Here is a 20,083-nt window from a genome sequence, read left to right on the forward strand (position 1 = left end):
GATTTCTTTTTAGGGGATTTTGATTGAACCATCAACAAAACCAAGTTTATTTTTGGAATTCAAGGCTAGAGTCATGGCCCTTTTCCAAGTAGAATAATTGTCTCCATTCAAAGGTTTTGGAATTAAGATCATTCCTGGATTATCAAAATGATGAGTGAGGTAAGGGCTTGAGAGATTTACCTTTGAGACATCCATGGAAAAGTTTAGGATGAGATAGTGGATCGGGAATTTTTTTTGTTAAGCTCTGATACCATGTAAAACTTAAGAGACAAAGAGAATTGAATCTGCTAGAGCAATATTATTGATCTCTGTATCTTTACATGTATTTATAGAAGCAGGATTCCTTATACAAGCAGGATTCCTTAAACAGGTAGGATTCCAAACTTTCCTTCCTATTAGGAATCAATTATTATATTGCAAGTTTATCTTTACAATATGGAAGTAAATATATAAACAGATTATTTATTTCTAATGTAGAGGTTGTGGAATTACTAACAGATCTAATGTCTCTCACATGACCTCTCTTTAAATAAACATCGTCCTTATGTCTCAAGTATGCGAGGGCACGACCATGGAGCCCTCACCCTTCTCCTTACTGCTTCGACCCATAACCATCAAATAAATATCGAGATGGGGTGTGAGGTCTTCTGAAATCAAACGACTCTGCCTAAGCCATTTAAGAACACCTTACCCTTTAAAATATAAAATAAAAGGGACATAACAGGACTGATTCAACACTTATAAATCTCCATCATTTTCACCTTTTGTTTAATGAAAAAAGTGCTATCAGCATAGTATAAGTTTGAAGATAGACGAGAAGGCTGGAGAAGGCAGGCCAAGATCAAAGAAATGATATCGAACACAAGTTTTGAAGCTGCCCCTTTGTTGGAGCGTAGCAACAGTAGTGGTGTAGAAGAAGGTGAAAAGTGGAGGCTGCGGTGGAAGAAGGTGTTAGATGTAGAGGAGGCCAAGAACCAAATCTTGTTTTCGCTGCCCATGATTCTCACTAATGTTTTCTACTACTCGATAACTTTGGTCTCTGTCATGTTCGCTGGTCATCTCGGAGAGCTTGAGCTTGCTGGAGCCACCCTGGCTAACTCATGGGCTATGGTCACTGGTTTTGCCTTCATGGTAACCCCCACTCTTGCACTTCTTTTCATGATTTTTTCAAGTAATAAGTTGGGCTCGTATCTTAGTTCTTGCCTTGAATTTCTTCCTTAATTCCATCCTCATCCCATTTTTTACTTCTGTTTCTGGAATTGTTTGAAACCGACAAGATGTGTCTGCCACAAATGAAATGTGAGATCTTTTCAAGATTTTTGTGCTCCACATGTTGCAGTGTATGATAAAATTGACCGATTAAAAAACAACAAACGGAGAGCTAGCCTTCATTGCCAAGCCAAGTCTAGGACTCCAAATCTCTATTTTTTCTTAACAGCATTAAAAAAACATTACGGGGGGGATTCCCTTACAATTCTATTTTGGCATGGTCAGCATCAATTGTGATGGCAATAATGAATTTAGCAGCATGTTATCATCGGCTTTAGAAAAACAACATGTAAAAGCCCAGCACATTAGCTACATCAAGGATACAAGATTTATCGGGCTGGGCTGAGTTTTATTTAGATCGTTGATTGTATAGCCTCTAGAGCAGTAGAAGAAGCCTGCTGAAATGGTGAGAGTCCAAGTGAGTTCCATGTTTGTTCCTCGATCACTACAGTAAATTAAGAACAGAATTTCCAGAGGCACTAGGCAGGTGGTGGTGATCAGAATTCAAACGGTGTTGTAATTGAAGAATTGGTAGTGCATGATTGTGTCAAAACACTGTACAGATCATGATAATATTAGTATAATTAGCTAAAAACACTATGATACGCTTCATTCAATCATAAGTTGTCCTTCCTCATTTTTTAATGATCAAGGTGTCTTTGGACAAGCTTTAGCTTTTATATCTTAAAATTAAGTCTTTTCTCTTTCTGTTCTTAGACGGGTCATCCACATTAGAATTGGTGCATTTACCAGATTTTGTTTTCCTGGAAGACTCAATTTTGATCCCAACTACTTACAGCCCTTAATTCAGGTTTTATCTTCATGGTCTCGGTGTCCTTTGAAAGCCTCTTTTGAGACGATGATTCTTTGTTGATTCTCTTTTTGCCCTCTCCTGTTGTTTTTTTTTTTTGTCCAGATAGGGTTGAGTGGAGCACTTGAAACACTATGCGGTCAAGGATTTGGAGCAAAGATGTACAGAATGCTGGGAATTTATCTTCAAGCTTCCTGCATTATATCATTCATCTTCTGTATTACCATATCGGTTATATGGTTCTATACAGAGCCAATTCTGTTATTACTCCATCAAGATGCTCAGGTTTCTATGACTGCTGCTCTCTACATGAAGTATCTGATTCCTGGATTGTTCGCATATGGCATTATGCAGAACATCCTGAGGTTTCTTCAGACACAATCTGTAGTAATGCCCCCTGTGGTATTCTCATTAGTACCACTGTGCATTCATATCGGTATTGCTTATGCTTTGGTTCACTATACAGCTCTTGGGTTCAAGGGAGCTCCACTGGCAGCATCAATTTCACTATGGATATCAGTCCTAATGTTAGCCATTTATGTGATTTGTGCAAAGAAATTCGAGCATACATGGGGTGGGTTTTCATTTGAGTCATTTCATTACATTCTTCTTGACTTGAAACTAGCCCTGCCTTCTGCTGCAATGGTATGGTAAGTGAAAGTGTTACCGGATTCCGTTCAGTTCTTGATCATGACTAATAGAATCTCACTAGCAATCCACTTCCCAAAATGTTTTGCCAGCTTGGAGTATTGGGCCTTTGAGATTCTGGTGTTCCTAGCAGGACTGATGCCAAGCTCAGAAATAAGCACCTCATTGATCGCAATATGGTACGTTCAATTGCTATTGTCTGTCTTCACCATCTCTTGAAATAAGATTTCTGTTTCGACGCTCGTTCTTACTCTGGTTGTCCCTTTTTTTTTTGTTTTTTTGGAATATTCAGTGTAAACACGGAAGCTGTGGCCTACATGTTAACCTATGGTCTCAGTGCCGCTGCAAGGTTTGCTGATAATTTGAATTAAAATTTCATTTGTTTTGTTATTGTTTCATTTTTCTGTTTTAGATATTGAAATTAGTAACTTCATGTAACAGCACAAGGGTGTCAAATGAATTAGGAGAGGGCAATCCAGATAGAGCTAAGAATGCCATGGCTGTGACCCTCAAGCTCTCTGTCCTTCTTGCTCTTCTGGCTGTTCTGGCTCTAGCATTTGGTCACAACATCTGGGCTGGATTTTTCAGTAGCAGCCCTACAATAGCAAAGGAATTTGCATCAATGGCTCCCTTTCTTGCAATTTCGATTACTCTTGATTCTGTGCAAGGTGTCTTCTCAGGTTCGAAACATGCACTTTTCCTGTAGATATGGGGAGTTAATTATTTGAGGATTATTTTCAATTTTCTCATATTTGTCATCAATGAAAGGGAATCAGATGCACTCTTTCTGATTAGAGGACTAATCACAATTTCCTTAATCCTTCTTTTCTCGGAATCAATTTGCTTAGATTTTAGAAATGGTTTATAGAATAAAGGTATCGTAATTTTATTATTTTTTTGAAGAATATAAGGTCCTGGAGGGAATATCCTTCAATGATGAGCTTCTTCTATTTTACTAAATTCAGAAGCTCCATAACATCTAGACACAAATCTTTCCTATCAAATTGAAAACAAAAAACCTTTTTTCACAAAATGAATTTGATATACGCAGGGGTGGCCAGAGGTTGTGGCTGGCAGCACTTGGCTGTTTATGCGAACTTGGCAACATTCTACTGTATTGGCATGCCTGTAGCTTGTGTTCTTGGATTCAAGTTAAAGCTATATGTTAAGGTAAAGCACCATTGTCAAAGAAATGTAACAAGGCTCGAGCCTGTACTAACTCTTATGAACTCTGATGTATTTACTTTGGTGCAGGGTTTATGGATTGGCTTGATCAGTGGCCTTTGTTGCCAAGCCGGTACCCTCTTGTTAATCACAATAAGGACCAATTGGACTGCAACAGATCTGTCTATAACCAAAGAGAAAGCGAACCCCATTGTCGTCTAACAGTATCTTCTCCATTAATTGTCGACAGACAGCTTAGCTGAACTGCAAGTTACTAGCAAGTAGCAAAAAGTTAGTAATGAAATCAATATTCGTTTTATAGAAACAAGCTTTGTCTTATGATGCAGTGGCTTTCTATAAAGAAATAGATTTTATATTCACTGACCAAGAACAATGACTGTCTTATGATGCAGTGAACTTCAGTTGCATGCATGCACGAGGTTAAGCTCAGACGTTTGTGCACTTTATTGGGATTTGTTTCAACAAGTCGGGAAAAACCTACAATCAACTTCTCACTTTTGATGTCCCACGAATCTCGTTGCTTACACCTTCAGAGGGGTTTTACTCCAAAAAGAACATAATCTGAACCGTTTCAACATATAATTCAAGGACTCATCTGTTGAGACTTGTCGAGTGTTTCTTCAGAACTCGTATGATGAGATATGCTGTGTTTTTTTTCCCCTTTGTTTTAATGAAAAAATACGCATATAATAAGAAAAGGAAGGTGCAGATTGGTTTGGAGAAGCTGCTGCATAGCCAAATCAACATAGACAGTTACATGTGATGATGTGTATCCATTCCCGCATATAATAAGCTCTCTAAAAGATATTATCTCATTGGAATCACATAATGGGTTTTGTCCTGAAAAAGCATCTCTTGGGCAAAGAAATTGAGTCTTGTGCTTGTAAGCAACTAAAACCTTCATTTCCTAGCTAATGTAGGATAGTGGCATCATCATAGCCCCTTAGACAAGGGGCTTGGGTAGTCACACATGGCTAATATCCCAACAGATAGCGCCAATAATAATGTGTGCTCACACCCATATATGGTAAGTCCTAAAAAGTATTGTCCAATTAGAACCTCATAATGAATTTTGTCTTGAAAAAACATCTCTTAGAAAGAGAGGTTGAACCTTGTGCTTATAAGTGATCAAGGCCTTTGTCTCCTAGTCAATATGGGATAATGGCATCATCAACCTAGAAAGCCATGTTTAATAAGCTGCCTTTCACTAGTAGATCACCTACCTCTCACTGCTAGTTTAGCAATGAAGCAACACTACGGATTAAAGTAAGAGCTAAATAAGAGTCATGAGACTTTATACACCCTAGAAACTTTATCTTTAGTTTCCCATGGTTTTGACCTTACTAAATTTTCCACATTGATAACTGGCAAAAAACAAAGACCACCTTCATTTGGATAGATTTCTTTTCAGGAACCTTACATTTTCTTATTTGTTTTTATCTATCTTGCTCTTAGGAGCATTGAACATGTCATTTACCAAATCGGCTTCTATTTCCTTGTCAGAATTAACACCTTTAGTAGTAACAACTGCCAATATTTGTCAACAAAAAATGAAATGAAAAAATGAAGTTGGATTTGTTATTTCATTTTCTCAATAAGTTTCTCCACTTAGAAAATAACTTGATCTTCAACATAGGGACCTTCACTTTTAGTATGGCCCAACTCCATCCAATAATTACTCCTACCTAACACTCTCCTCACCAAAAATTTGTTCCCGAGATATCATTAAACCAAGTAAGAATTTTTTTTATCTTTAATCTCTTAGAGATCCATTGTAGCCTAGGTTGTCCAGCTTCAGGAAAAGCACCATGAAAACAAGTCTCAGCAACTGAAGAGGAATATGGAAGTTGAAATCAAGGGTGGGGGCATTAGTGGTGCCATAAGATAGGTCTCCGTAGTTGAGGCTACAACACCAAACTCTACAGGGATGGAGACCATTTTTCTCTTAAAGTTTACAACAACACCTACAATCACTTCATCTACAGTTGATCCCCATTTAGAGAAGTAGTGGTTCCCCTCATTTCCATGAGAGAGTGGCTCTCACCATTATTTCATCAAGAACAGTTTCCTTAGGAAAAGAAAGCTCATCTATATTGATGGGATCATTTTCCATCTTTGCTCTAGTCCTAACTCCACTCAAGTTAAGAGATGAAAATCTTCTTTTTGATGTAGGCAAGCTCTACTCTACTGACCTTGTTGAAGTTTCTCATTTTCTTTCAATTGTTAACCCGACACAAACCAAAGTCAGAAATTGATATTTAAATGATAAAAAACAAGAGATAAAAAAGTTGCATACTTTATAACAAAGCACAGTAATGCCCTTTGGCCATCTTATAAACACCATACTCAGTTAAGGTTGAGGTCAACATAGCACATGTTTTTCCCTCATCTAAGCTTGGATGGAGCCTATTGTTCATCTTAAAAGGGTAATCTCTAATAGTAGAAACATCCTTAAATTATTTACATCCCATCTATAAGGTTCATCATCTCATTGTATCTCACTATTATCTACCACCTCCTTTATTTCTTGACGTGTGCAGGCTTGCCCTAAAAGATCCCTCTTCATTAATTCAATGAGTTTGTTGGTGAAAGTAAAAAACCAACACACATCATTGTCATCATTAGTACTAGCAACTGAATGGTAACAAGTTCTAAATATATTTATGATAGGCTTGATTCCTATAAGCTTAAAGAACTTGTTAAAGGCAAACAAAATTATTCATCCATTGGGATGTAACTAGCTTGGACCCAACCTATAATACCAAAAACCTCCCCTCACAAACCTTTGAAGAGAGAAGTTATACCATAACTCACACATATATATTGGGGAAGTAATCTCAAAGTACCCCTAAGTGGAGGCCAAGGTTAATTGGCTAATTCTTTCATTCCTGGTAGACAATTTAGCCACGTACTCTCCCAGTTATCAATTATTTATAAATACCACCTTATCTAAGTTTACGATGCTAGGTGCATCATCCTCAGGGGCTTGAGGTAGCCTCTTTCTCTCTATCTCTCTTGCTTTCTCTCTCTCTCCTGGGTTTCCTAAAGGAAATAGGGCAATGAATTCTTCGATGTTGAAAACTACCTTCCCCCTTTCTAGAAGTGGAAGCTGAATTTCTACCCCTTTTAGTTTTAGGACCCAATCTAATGGACCTTTGTCCCCTATAGCTTCATTTAGTTTATGGTTGGAACCTAAACTCATCACTGAAAGAAGCAACATCCATACTTTTAAGCTCATATCTAACTTTTTCAGAGTCTATTTTTCTCATAAGAATGGGAAAAAAAAAAAAAGAAATTTTTAGGGGTAGGGAATACTTAAAATGATAGTTTCTTCTTAACCAACAAAGCAAATCTCACTCAAGGCTTTTTCAACAATTTGTTTTTACAGAAAAATTACAAAGAGTGAAAGTAAAAGAAAAATACAAGCAAGAGAAGCTAGTGTTATAAAGAAAATAACTTTTAATCCTCACTGTTGAATTCATAATTACTATTCTTCAAGCATTTATACTTTAATTCTCATAACATTTATAATACAAGAAAAAAAAGAACAAACACTATTATTCTTAGATGACTTTATCACTTAAGAATCCCTACCAGAAGGGACTATTTTGCAGGTGTTAAGCCTTCTATCATCAACAACGTACCTCGTGAGCTTTAAAGAGAATATTGACATGAACATGTTATTATCCACTATTCAAACATTCAAAAATCTCATTCCTGAGCATATTGATTTTAGAACATCAACTATTAATTAATTATTCTCTTGATTGGCTATCAAGTTATTCTTTGCACACTAATAAATGCAATGAAGTCTAAAATACATTAGGATTTCTTTTTTTCTTTTATCATTATAACCTTTAGTTTTTGTTTAAATTAAAATATTTTTCATTCAAAGATAATGATGCTACAATTAAGCCTTGATTATTTTAGTTGTACTCTATAACACCTATTAATAAATATTACAATTGATGTACTACTAATTTGAATTATTTATGAAGGTGGATATAGATGATCTTTAAGAGGTGGACTAGAGTTATTGATTTTGCAAAAAAAATCATTTATAAAATTAATAAATTAACTTTATAATAAAATTTATATTTGATTTAAAATTATATTAAAAAAAAAACCTATATTATTTATACTTGTGAGATTGTTAATTAAAAAATTAAGCGACATATGAATGCTTTATTGATTATTACTTTAAAACTATAAAATTATTTATTGATACAATATATTTTAAACAACTTGTTATTACTATTAAAAATAATAATTACATTGCAATTACAAAAAAAAAAAAAAAGACATTTAGGAAAACTATTGTAGATCCAGGCACAAAATTATTGTGGATTGTAATAATGACATCATTTGTGTTTTTTTTTTTCACTCAAGTTTTCTTTGCTCTTCAATTTATCCTTTCAAATTGATTTATTTGGGATCTGATTCGATAGTTTGCTTCAATTGACTTCATGTTAGGTTCTTATGATGTCGATGAAAAATTCCAGTACTCATTTGATGCTTGATTTGGCAAAATATAATTTGATTTCATTGATGTAGAATAATTGAAGTTTTAGGGACCAAGTTTGAAACTAAAATTAATGTTTAGGGACTAGATTGAAAAAAATAAAGGGAAATAGTTGGTATATGCAACATTTGCATTAGCATGTGAGAACGTCAACCTAATTTGGGTGGTGCATACAGTGGCTACCATTATCTATTGGTGACCTTCCTTGATATCATTTGATTTATCTCGGTAAACTCTTCCCTCCATGACAACACAAATGCATAAAGGAGGTTTGGTTTAGCTTTGGCGGCCTTATCTTCCTTTCTTTTTTTTTTTTTTTTTCTCTCTCTATCTTTTCTCTCTCATTCTCTTGATTTTTGCACAAGACATTATCTAAAATAGCAAAGTGGTCTCATTTGTTTTTGGATATCAAATTTGATCCTCAATCTTTTACTTTAGGTTTTTTTTTTCAATTTAATCCTTAAATGTTAGGTTCTCTGGGAATTGTGTTTTGTAATTTTATTCGATTTGCTTTCTATTTGATTATTTTAGTATCATGAATCAAATCACGAGTTTGGTTGGATAATTGAACTGTTTTCTTTTTGTTCCTTTTTAATCATTATTGTTTTTGCAATTTCATCATTCATCGTCGAATTTGTTGAAAATTAAGCTTCAAGATTTTTTTTTTGTTTGATTTCTATTAGGTTATTTTACTATCGAGACTTAGGTCGTGATTTTACCAGGTTAGTCCGGGTTAACTGGAGTCAATTTTATTTGGTACTTTTTGTTATTTGATTTTTTTTTTTTTTTATCAAATGTATCCTTCAACATTATATTACTTGGACATTAGACTTTATAATTTATTTTATTTGCTTTATATAGACTTATCTTAGTCTCATAATCCGGGAAAAACTGACTCATGTCTTAAGTTTGACAGGCTAACCTTGGTTGACTTGCATCTTTTTTGTCCTTTTTTTTCAAATTAATTTTTTCTCTAATTTCATCCATCAACATTTGAACGATGGGGAATTGACAATCATATGTTTTTCCAAATTGCTTTTCATGGGGTTATTAGGTTCTTGTTATTCAAGTTGTGAATTTGAAAAGTTATATCAGGTTGACTTATGTTGTTTTTTGTTTTAAAAAAAAATGAATGTTTTTTTTTCAATTCCATCATTCAAGATTTTGTTGATTGGAAATTAAATTTCATTATTTATTTTGAATTGCTTTCTTTAGAATTATCAGGTATCATGACTTTGGTCATGAATTTAAAAGTTTATAACATATTAGCACAAGCCGTTTTTGTATGCTGTTATCTAAATATTTTTTAAAATATATAATCTCATATACTAATGTCTTCATATTTAAAAAAGGTTTCCTACAATATGCATAGATTTTTGAATTCTTCATAATAAAAAATCTATTAAAAAACAAGTCAGCAATACATGAGAGGTTGGTTCTAGCATCGAAGGGCTGGTCCTCCCTGTGAGGCAAACACCGTTTGAATCCTCGCTGGTAGTGGAACCCGCTTTACGATGCCCGGCGATAACAGGAAGAGGAGTGGTCTTTTGGTTTGGAAAGGGTTGGAGAATACCCTGGCACAACAATAAAAATAAAATAAAATAAATTACATGAGCAATTTATTTTTGCGGTAACAAATTATTACAATCCTTAGCAAAGCGCGAGCGAGTTTCTTATCTAAGTATATTACTACCTTCTGCCTTGCTATTTTATTTCTCCTTTCCCTCATCAGAAAATGACATCCTTGGCCACTCATAATCTCCAGTATTTATTTAAAAAGTGCTATGAAAAATGACGTCAAATTCATTTTTCAACTTTTGAAAATATTTCTATGCGCTGCAAAAGTACCAATTTATTGCAAAAAAGAGAGAGATTCAATGGACAAAATTCTCCATGTTGTCCCAGTCAATAGAACATTATGGCATCTGAGTTTCTCCTATCTGTCCCTCTCTTCATCAAAAGCATACTTTGGAGATTTTATCAGGCAAGTTTGAGTTTTCCTTACCATTTTCCTCTGGTTCTGAGAGATGATCCATTCTAGTCCATTTTGTACGCAGTGTAATTAACAGCAGAGTGCAGGTTTGGCATGCAAGACCGCAGATTAAACCAGTCCATAATCCCTGATCCAAAATGGTCCCACAACAGAATATGAAAATCGATGGAAGAAAGATTGAAAATAAGATGAGTAAACAGAATATGAAAATCCAGAGGACAAAGATTGAGAATAATATGAGTTACTAGGTGCATTTTCCTCAATTTGTATGCAGGGAAATCGCTGTAATAGAAGGTGAAAATGTCTGATACTTGTCTGTGAAAAGCTGCATGCTTGTGTAAGTAAACGCAGAAACAGACTATTTTTGTTTGGCTTCACCTTAGAATAAAGCTTATACTTGAATCCGAGGAGGGTTGCCACGGGCATTCCAACGCAAAAGAATGTTGCTACATTTACAATAACAGCCAGATTCTGCCAGCCACACCCTCTTGTTACCCCTGCGTATTAAAATACTTACATTAAGATCTGAGCAAGTCACACAGTTAGCCAACTCAAGGAAAGGATAGAGAAATTAGAGCAGAAAAAGGAAAGAAATAGGATCCTTGAAACCTGTAAAGACGACTTGGAAGGCATCAAGTGCTATAGAGATGGCAAGGAAAGGTGTCATCGAGGCAAAGGCTTTTATAATGGAAAGGTCATCAGTGAAGAAGCCAGCCCAGATATCATGACCAGTGGCTAGTGCTAAAACAATTAGAAGAGCAAGAAGGACAGAGAGCTTGAGAGTCATGGCCATGGCTTGTTTAGCTTTATCAGGATTTCCTGCTCCCAACTCATTAGACACCCTTGTACTATTAGCAGAAATTCGTAGTTTCGTTATCTAAAAGCGTATAGGATCAAATTATGCAAATGCTATAACTAGGAAGTGTCAAATTAATCTCCAACCATTTACCTCACAGTAGCGCTTAGACCTGAGGTACACATGTAGGCAATGTCCTCTGTGTTGACACTGAAGAGAAACGAAAACATCACCAAAGTCAAGTCAGGAAAACAAGTGGAGAACAGTTGGTTTTTGGCAAAGAATGTATTGTGGTGTAATCTGTAAAGCATACCACATTGCAATCACAGATGTAGTTAGTTCTGCGTTTGGCATCATTCCTGCTAGGAGCACCAAGAGCTCGAATGCCCAGTACTCCAAACTAGCAAATCATCAAAGAGAGGTTGTAAGATATATGACATCGCAAACCTGCTACCAATAAAATGAAGCATTTTGTGTTCTCTTACCACACCATTGCAGCAGAGGGCAGGGCCAGTTTCAAGTTTATGGGGATGTGACGTAATGATTCAGAAGAGAACCCCTCCCAAGTATGTTTGAATTTCTTTGAATAAATCACATATATGGCCAACACAAGAGTTGAAATCCACAAAGATATTGAAACCGCCAACGAAGCTCCTCTGAAACCGAGATCTGTCTTATGAACCAATGCGTAAGCTGTACCGATGTGAATGCACAATGGGATTCCTGAAAGCAGGATGAGGGGCATGACAACAGATTGTGTCTGAAGAAACCTCAAGATGTTTTGAAGGAATCCAAATGCAAATATGCCTGGAATCAAATACTTTAAGTAAAGAGCAGCAGCTTTCGAAATTTGAGGATCTTGACGAAGGAAGATGAGTAAAGGCTCTGTGTAAAGCCAGATAATGCTTATGATTATGGAGCACAGAAAGGATATGATGCAGGAAGCTTGAAGATGAATTCCTAATGTTCTGTATAGTTTTGCACCAAATCCTTGACCACAAAGTGTCTCAAGTGCTCCACTTAATCCAGCCTGAGAGAAGGAAAAGAAAGAGAAAGAAAATTAGAAAGCAGGATCATATGCATTATACTTGATAAACAAAAAGAGTACTTGATCGAAGCATTAGGCTCAAAAGGACTAAGACATTGCTCTATGTAGCAGAAAAAGGAATCAATTCAAATTAAGGATGCAAACCACTTAAGCTAGAGCTCTGCCATTCCTACTCCAAATCATTTTCCTTGATTGTATGTTCATAACCATATATATGATAATATCATTAAATTATTCCTCTGTGTGTGTGTGTGTGTGTGTGGACAGGGGTGGGGGAAGAGAGGGAGAGAAACGTACCATGAAAGCAATGCCAGTGACAGTGCACCATGAATTCCCAAGAGTGGCGCCGGCAAGCTCAAGCTGACCAAGGTGACCGGCGAACATGACAGATACCAAAGTTATTAGATAGTAGAAAGCATTAGTAAGGATCATGGGCAGTGAAAACAAGACTTGGTCTTTGCCTTCTTTGACATCTAATAGTTTGATCCACCAGCATCTTCCTTCGCCATTTTGATCTTCACAGTGATGATCATAAGCCTCCAACAAGGGTAAAGCAGTATCTAAACTTGTTTTTGACATCTCTACAGTTATTCTCTATGATCCTTCTTTCAAGAAAAAAAGATTTTATTAGTTTTATGGTTGATTTTACATAGATATGCATGCCATTATCGTGAAGTGTCAGTGTGTCACCTGCACATTGTTTCAAGTCCAGTTTATAATATAATATTGTCCACTCTTTTTCTTTCCTTTTATTTTTTTGAAGATAACATGTGAAATTAATGCTACCCATAATGTTGTTTAATGCACATTAAATTGGATCAATGTCACCGTGCTAATTAATTGATGGGGGCACCTAAAAAAAGGAACATAACATTCAGCCGTTCGAGCCCAACATGCGGTCAATCAACTCAATATTTAGTTATTATTTTGGGTATTTAAAAATATAGTTGTGATTATTTTTTAAAATATTTTTTATTTAAAAATATATTAAAATAATTTTTTTTATTTTTTAAAAAAATAATTTTAATATCAGCAAATTAAATAATCCAAAAACAAAAAAAATAAAATTTTATCAACCATTGTTTAGAAAGCAATGCCAAACAAAATAAAAATCTATCTAAACCAAAAGTGGATCAATCAACCTATATCCAATCAAGCCACCCAACGGAAAAAAAAAAAAAAAACAAAAAAGAAATGGCTTACACCAAATCAGATAGTCCAATCTTAATCTTGGACCAATCTAAACCTTACACCTAGTACTATTGAAATCTCTATTATAAAACCTAATTGAACCTTCAATGGACCCCTTTCCTAACCAAACCCAATTGAAGGTAAGGAGGAGAGGAGAAAATTCAAGCCTAACTATACCCTTCCAGGGCATGTCTAATTGGATCCTTTCTGATTTGGTCCAACCAAACCTTGTACCAATTTTTTTTTATATAATTATCTGACTTGTTTATAAAATCTTATGTTTTAATAGAGAATTTTTTTCTAATGCCTTTCAGAACATTAATAAAAATAAAGTAACTTTTAGATAGATAGATAGATTCATTCTCTTTTCTAACTCAATCCAATATCAATTCTTTTTATCATCTTATTTACTTCCACATTAATTTATATGTTCCATGTCATTGAACTCTTTATTTTGAATAATAACTTTTGTGTTCTTATATTCTCTTTATTACCAATTATTTATTATCATATCTCTATTAAATTAATTTTTCAAATTTCTATATTCATTTTTTCTCTTCATCAGGTTATAAGTTTTAATATAGAAATTTTTCAAATTTTCTCTTCAATTTTTCTATAACTCTTAATATAGAAAAATTAAATTAATTTTTCAAATTTCTATATTAAAACTAGATTAGTAAACCCTAAACTTGGTTTGTATACAAGATATTTGGGCTGGAATTTTTGTTAAAATTATAGTTTTTTCATTGTTCTATGTCTCTTAAATAACTCCAGGTAATCTAATAAAATTTGATACTATATTTGAACAAATTTATTTGTATTCCTCGGCAAAACTTTAGGAAATACCTTATTTTCAATTTATATTATTTATTTATTAATTTTTTTAATGATTTATTATTATCTTTTGTCCAATTGAAGATTTGTACTTGCATATTTTATCCTCAACATTAAAGGCCCGACTATTTTTTTTTACAATTAAATATTCATTTAAACTTGATTAAAATATATTCTACTTTTATATTTTTCTTAAAATTTTAAGTTGAAATTTACATTAACTAATTACTTAACTTTATAAAAAAGGAGATATTCCCTTTTATTTTTTCTCTTCATCAAGTAAGCTTATATAACTCTTGTATATATAAATATCATAAGTCACTAAATAAAAAAATAAAAAATAAAAAAAGATATCTCATATTACTCTCCTTAACCTGTGCATACATTCCACGTATCTTTTAATTGCACGACATGTTTGAAAATATGATAATGATGTTCAAAGTGTTTTTATTTAGAAATATATTAAAATAAAATTTTTTATTTTTAAAAAATTATTTTTAATATCAGCATATCAAAATAATTTTAAAACATAAAAAATTATTTTAAATAAATTTTTTAAAAAAAACATGGTATGCACTCATTCCTAAACACTAATGAAGTATGGGAAAATATCTTGTGCTAACAGAAGAGTTGTTTTAGAGGCCAGTCAACAGATTACGAGACAGCCATAAAAAAACAGTATTCAACAGATTACGAGACAGCCTGTCTTGGCTGTAAAGGCAACTCAATGCACTCTTATTTTAATGAGTGACACGTGGAGACAAAATGGTTCAAATAGCCTCCTCCACATGCGTGTCTTGCACGTCAACATCCATTCCTTTTTACCCTTTATGAATACCCCATTCCCAAATTACTTCTTTGCATTCTAGAATTATCTAACTCTCAAGATGACATTATCTAACTCTCACCGCCTGGGTTGCTTCTGTGTGTCAGGGAATATAATAACATGTTTTTTTTTTTTTGAAGTTTTTTTGAAGTGATTTTTATATTAAAATAATATTTTTTTTTATTTTTAAAAAATTATTTTTAATATTAACATTTTAAAATAATTGAAAATACTAAAAAATATATTATTTAAAAAAATGTTTTTAAAACACTTTTAAAACTAAAAAAAAAATATAAAATTAATAGTGGTTCATAAGAGTTGGAACTTGGAAGCTTAATACCAGCGGGATTCAAGGGATGCCCACTCCTCAAGCCCAATCTAAAAAATTTTGGCATTCAATTCTATAATATTATTTTGATTTGTTTTTTTTATAAAGTTATTTTGGTTTTATAATTATAATCATAAGTTTTAGGTTAATTATTTTGATTTAAGTTTTTTAAAAAAAAATTAATTTTTTTTCTTTGCTTTATATTTTCAACATTAAATTAATTGGAAATTATGCTTCATAATCATAATTATTTTATTTTATTTTGGATTATCATTATCTCATTACCCTAGTTATGAGTTTTATTGGTTAGTTAGGTTTACTTGAGTTTTTTTTTTAATTGATATTTTTTTTAAATTTCATTCTTTAACATTAAGTTGATTGGGAATTGAATTTTATAATATATTTTTTTATTTGCTTACTATGGAGTTATCTTAGTCTCCTCAAATTGGTTTGGTAGGTTAACCCAGGTTAACTCGGGTTATTTTTTTTGTCTTTTTTTATTTGATTTTTTTTTAATTAATCTGTTAACATTGGATTGATTAGGAATTGGGCTTTATAGTTTATTTTAAAAAAAAACAATTATCATGGTCTTATAACTCAAGTTGTGGGTTAAGTCAGTTAACTTAAGGTGTTTTTTTTCCTCTTTTTTATTGATTTTATTTTTTAATATTAGGTTTATTATGAATTATGCTTCATAAATTGTTTTAGTCTGTAAAGTTATCTTGATCTCATGACTCAGGTCATGAATTTGTTTGGTTGACTCAAGTGTTTTTTTGTGTCTTTTTTAATTGATTTTTTTTTTAATTTTATCCTTCAACATTTATTTTATTATGATTTGAGTTTCATAATTTTTTTCGATTTGCTTTTTATAGAGCTATCCCGATCTTATGACTTACATTTGATAGGTTAACCTGAGTTGATTTGGCTTTTTTTTAGTTAAATTTTATTTTTAATTTCATCCTTTAATATTGAATTGATTGAGAATTGAATTTAATATTTTTTTATTATTTTCTTTCTATAGGTTTATCAGAATCTTATGACCTAGATAATGGATTTAGCAGATTAACCTGCGTTGATCCAAGTTAATCTAATATGTTTTTGTTTCAATATTAAAAAAAAAAAAGAAAAAAAAGATGTCATCTTGATTTATTTTAGTCAAAATTCATATAAATCGACCATTTAAGTTGTCTTTGGACTTTCTAAATCAACTATATGATATCAGGTCAATTCCTATATAGTTTTAGTTTTTTCTACTAAAAAATAAATTAACAACACCTGGATATTTTTTTTATCAGTATCTCATGACTTAAATAGCAGATTTAACAAATTAACTAAGTTAATTCAAGTCAATCTAATATGTTATTGTTGCAATATTAAAAAAAAAATGTGATTTTTTTAAAAAAATTAAACTATATTTTTACTCCTTGTTTGAGTTGTTTTTAAATTTATCAAATCGACCAGATGATATTAAATCAATTTTCATATATTTTTTATTCTAAAAAAAAACATTATCATCACTTAAATATTATTTTATCTTAAAAAATTTAATCCGACTTAACACGAACAAGCAATCATCTAGTTCCCTCTCAAGGGAGAGTTTATTTGGCGTTTTCCATATGATATTTTACCTGCTAAGGTAAAACTTTTCAAGAGGGGGTGATTTCACGATCATGGATGCAGAATATGCCACATTAATGCGGAATCAACTCTCCATCTGTTCTTTGAATGTCCTGCAGCGAAAGATTATGAGCCAAATTCTCTATTTCTAGGCAACTTTGTGGATGTCCTCAGCTGGTTTTCAAGGAAAGTTCTTCCACTTGAGGTTCCGATGATGGAAAAGATTTCTATGACCCTGTGGGCTATCTGGTACTCCTGCATTCAAAGATTGTTCCAGGACAAATGCATAAATAACAATGACATTCTTGAAACAGCTGTGTCAAATCTCTCTGGATTCCAGGAGCTAACATGAAGGTCAAGCCATTTACTTCTGCTTCCTGCAATCAAGGGATGTCTAGATGGTTGCCTCCTGCAGACGGTTTTATAAAGATCAATTCGGAGCAGCTTCATCTACACACTGCTGTGGTTTGGGTGTCATTTTTCGGGATCATTAACGCAGAGTTTATGATATCAGCCATGAGGCATAAATTCAATCCTTCTGGGAGAGTTCCTAGCGTGCAGATACATGCTCTTTTTTAAGCTAGAGATATGGGGGGGCAGAAGGGTCGTTGTTGAGACGGATTGCTTCCTAGCTACCAAGTGCATTATGGATTCTAATTTGGACACCTCTTACCCAGCTATGGTAGCAGAAGATATCGAATTAAGGTGATCTTCAAACCAAGATAGTGTCACTGTGTAATCTAAAGCCTAGAGTGTTCCCCGACGAACCAACAAAAGAAGAGAAAGACGACTGCTAATAAACAGATTGAATATAAAAAAAAAAAAATTTTAAAAAAATGCTCATAACTTTCATCAATAATGAAATGCTAATACGCAGTACAGCAGCAGTTTCTGAAATAAGAGAGGTCTTCAGAGGCCAGCAATGGCCATGTACTAGCTAACTAACTAGCTGCTGCAAAGAATTACAGACAAGACTGCACAGGGTAGCATGCTAATACACATTACAAATGAACAGAACACAGGAAAATAAGCCTCGTAAATAAAAAATAATACTCCAGCTGATGAATCATATCTACTTTTGAATTATTTCTTCTCTTCCTTCACGCACTCATCCTTCTCTTTCAACCACAATTCTGCAAACTCACAATTCTTCCATGCCTCAAACCATGGGCCACCACGAGTATAATGTATTGCTTTAGGAAATGTTGTTGTGTCACCTTCCACAACTTTGTTATGACCCTCCAGGAAATTCCACACAAATGGGATCGAACCGATTTCTTCGTCCTCAAGCCACTGAAACCTATGAAGGAAAGCACCGGTTTGGGTATTCACAACCTCAGGTGTCAGAACCTTGTTCTTCGGGTGCCCACAATTGTACAACACCATGGAAGACCAATTCTTCCTTGGATACACGGTTTGCACCGCACCATCCATTTTGGTGGCCTCTTTTGGAGTATAGTCATGTTGCACACACATGATGGCATACTTGTCATCAATCAAATCCCGCAATTCCTTGATGTCAGCTAAGTAGAGGAAATCACAATCAACAAACATTGCCCAACCATCATAGTTTGCCAAACGCGGTGTCAAGAAACGAGTAAAAGAGAACTCTGTGCTCTCAAGCTGGCCTCTCTCGCGCCAATACAAGCCATTCGTTCTAAGATCTGACTGCACAATGGGGGTGATCTCAACAGGGATCGAGGATCGTTTCAAAATAGAATGGTGACAAACCTCATAGGCAATATCTTCACGTGGATCGTAACCCACAAAGATCTTGAAGGGCTTGTCAATTGTAAAGCCTCCATTGGCAGTCACTGGATTTACCTCCCCATTGGTCACGGTCATGGTCATTCTAGCTGGCTCTGAATAGCGAATCAGGATCACAGATCTGTGTTAAACAACAAACAAGCAAGCAAGCAATTACATTAATTTAGACCGGGCAGGCATATCGGATTTTCTGTTTTATATGCTCAGATTAGTTTTCGAAAAGAATAGTAGTATGATTTTATTCTACCATGGCTTCAATTATCAAAAAGGTTGGCCGGATTAGCGATGTACTTAATAGGTAAAAAAACCAGAAATCAAATCATAGCACAAAGATAACCCCAAGAAAAAATCAATAGTGGCAGTCTAAATTAATGAGAAATTCAGTAATAATTTGGAGTTGGAGCTCAGTTTTAATGCCCACATTTTGCCAATCAGAGAATCCAAGGAAAAAACTAATCAAGTAATCATTTTATAAAACAAATCAAGAAGAACAAACAATAAGAGAAGTGTTTAACCAAATAGATCTCCAGAAAAATAAAAACGATATACATTGTGCCTGCCAGCCAAGCAAGAATTTCGTAAAGAAAAAAATGAAAAAAGGGATCAAATATGGAGAGTACCTGGAGTACAGAGGGGCAGATCTTGAAGAAAAGGATAGAGTTGATTTCAATGGTTTTTCTCCCTCTTGTCTTTCTTTCTTTCTTTCTATCTATCTATAGAAGGAAAGGCTAGAGAGAGGGGGAGAATTGAGCGGAGGATATTAACGGGAGAGAGATTGGTATTTATAGAGGGAGGGTAAAATTAGAAAGTCCTGTCACTCACTCATTATTTTCTGTTCAAAGTCAAATTTTGTAATCAATTCTCCAAACTCCAAGAATTTAAAATTAATTTTTTTATATATTTTTAATTTTTTTAATATATTGATAAATAAAAAAAATAAAATATATATTTTTTTAATATATTTTTAATAAAAAATACTTTAAAAAATCACTAAATATTATCTAAATAAAAAGTACAAAATTGTAAGATAAATAATAACAATAATAATATATGATTTATTTTTAGCAATTCCAAATTCTGTTGCCGACTTATTCAATCCATAATATTTCCTTATGCCAATGTTTGTTACTAATATATCTCGACTAAATTATTCTACAGTGTGGGGGCGGTGAGTTTAGAGTTTTTTTCTTTTAAGTTTTTTTTAGGCACTCCCGAGCTGAAAGTCTAAGTTAATTGTCTAGGTAGTAC

The 20,083-nt window shown here is 33.6% G+C and overlaps 3 protein-coding genes across 3 annotated transcripts; 1 reads left to right on the top strand and 2 right to left on the bottom strand.

The window, feature by feature from the left end:
* The first annotated feature begins 537 nt into the window (after positions 1 to 537).
* On the top strand, positions 538 to 4,636 carry LOC118038291 (protein DETOXIFICATION 19). The gene is made up of 8 exons (XM_035044609.2): positions 538 to 1,131; positions 2,186 to 2,730; positions 2,821 to 2,907; positions 3,021 to 3,077; positions 3,170 to 3,408; positions 3,780 to 3,898; positions 3,983 to 4,183; positions 4,306 to 4,636. The coding sequence occupies exons 1-7, from the start codon at positions 850 to 852 to the stop codon at positions 4,112 to 4,114; spliced, it is 1,461 nt and encodes a 486-aa protein (XP_034900500.1). The 5' UTR covers positions 538 to 849; the 3' UTR covers positions 4,115 to 4,183; positions 4,306 to 4,636.
* A 5,218-nt stretch (positions 4,637 to 9,854) lies between these two features.
* LOC118038323 (protein DETOXIFICATION 18) lies at positions 9,855 to 12,863 on the bottom strand. Its single transcript, XM_035044645.2, has 8 exons — positions 12,570 to 12,863; positions 11,710 to 12,254; positions 11,538 to 11,624; positions 11,378 to 11,434; positions 11,038 to 11,276; positions 10,807 to 10,925; positions 10,441 to 10,555; positions 9,855 to 10,009 (listed from the first exon to the last, which is right to left on the bottom strand). The coding sequence occupies exons 1-8, from the start codon at positions 12,849 to 12,851 to the stop codon at positions 9,945 to 9,947; spliced, it is 1,509 nt and encodes a 502-aa protein (XP_034900536.2). The 5' UTR covers positions 12,852 to 12,863; the 3' UTR covers positions 9,855 to 9,944.
* Positions 12,864 to 17,894: 5,031 nt separating this feature from the next.
* LOC118038333 (protein CDI) lies at positions 17,895 to 19,588 on the bottom strand. Its single transcript, XM_035044653.2, has 2 exons — positions 19,456 to 19,588; positions 17,895 to 18,956 (listed from the first exon to the last, which is right to left on the bottom strand). The coding sequence occupies exon 2, from the start codon at positions 18,917 to 18,919 to the stop codon at positions 18,152 to 18,154; it is 768 nt and encodes a 255-aa protein (XP_034900544.1). The 5' UTR covers positions 18,920 to 18,956; positions 19,456 to 19,588; the 3' UTR covers positions 17,895 to 18,151.
* Positions 19,589 to 20,083: the final 495 nt, after the last annotated feature.

The sequence above is a fragment of the Populus alba genome, chromosome 11 (assembly GCF_005239225.2).
Source record: "Populus alba chromosome 11, ASM523922v2, whole genome shotgun sequence".
Lineage (NCBI taxonomy): Eukaryota > Viridiplantae > Streptophyta > Magnoliopsida > Malpighiales > Salicaceae > Populus > Populus alba.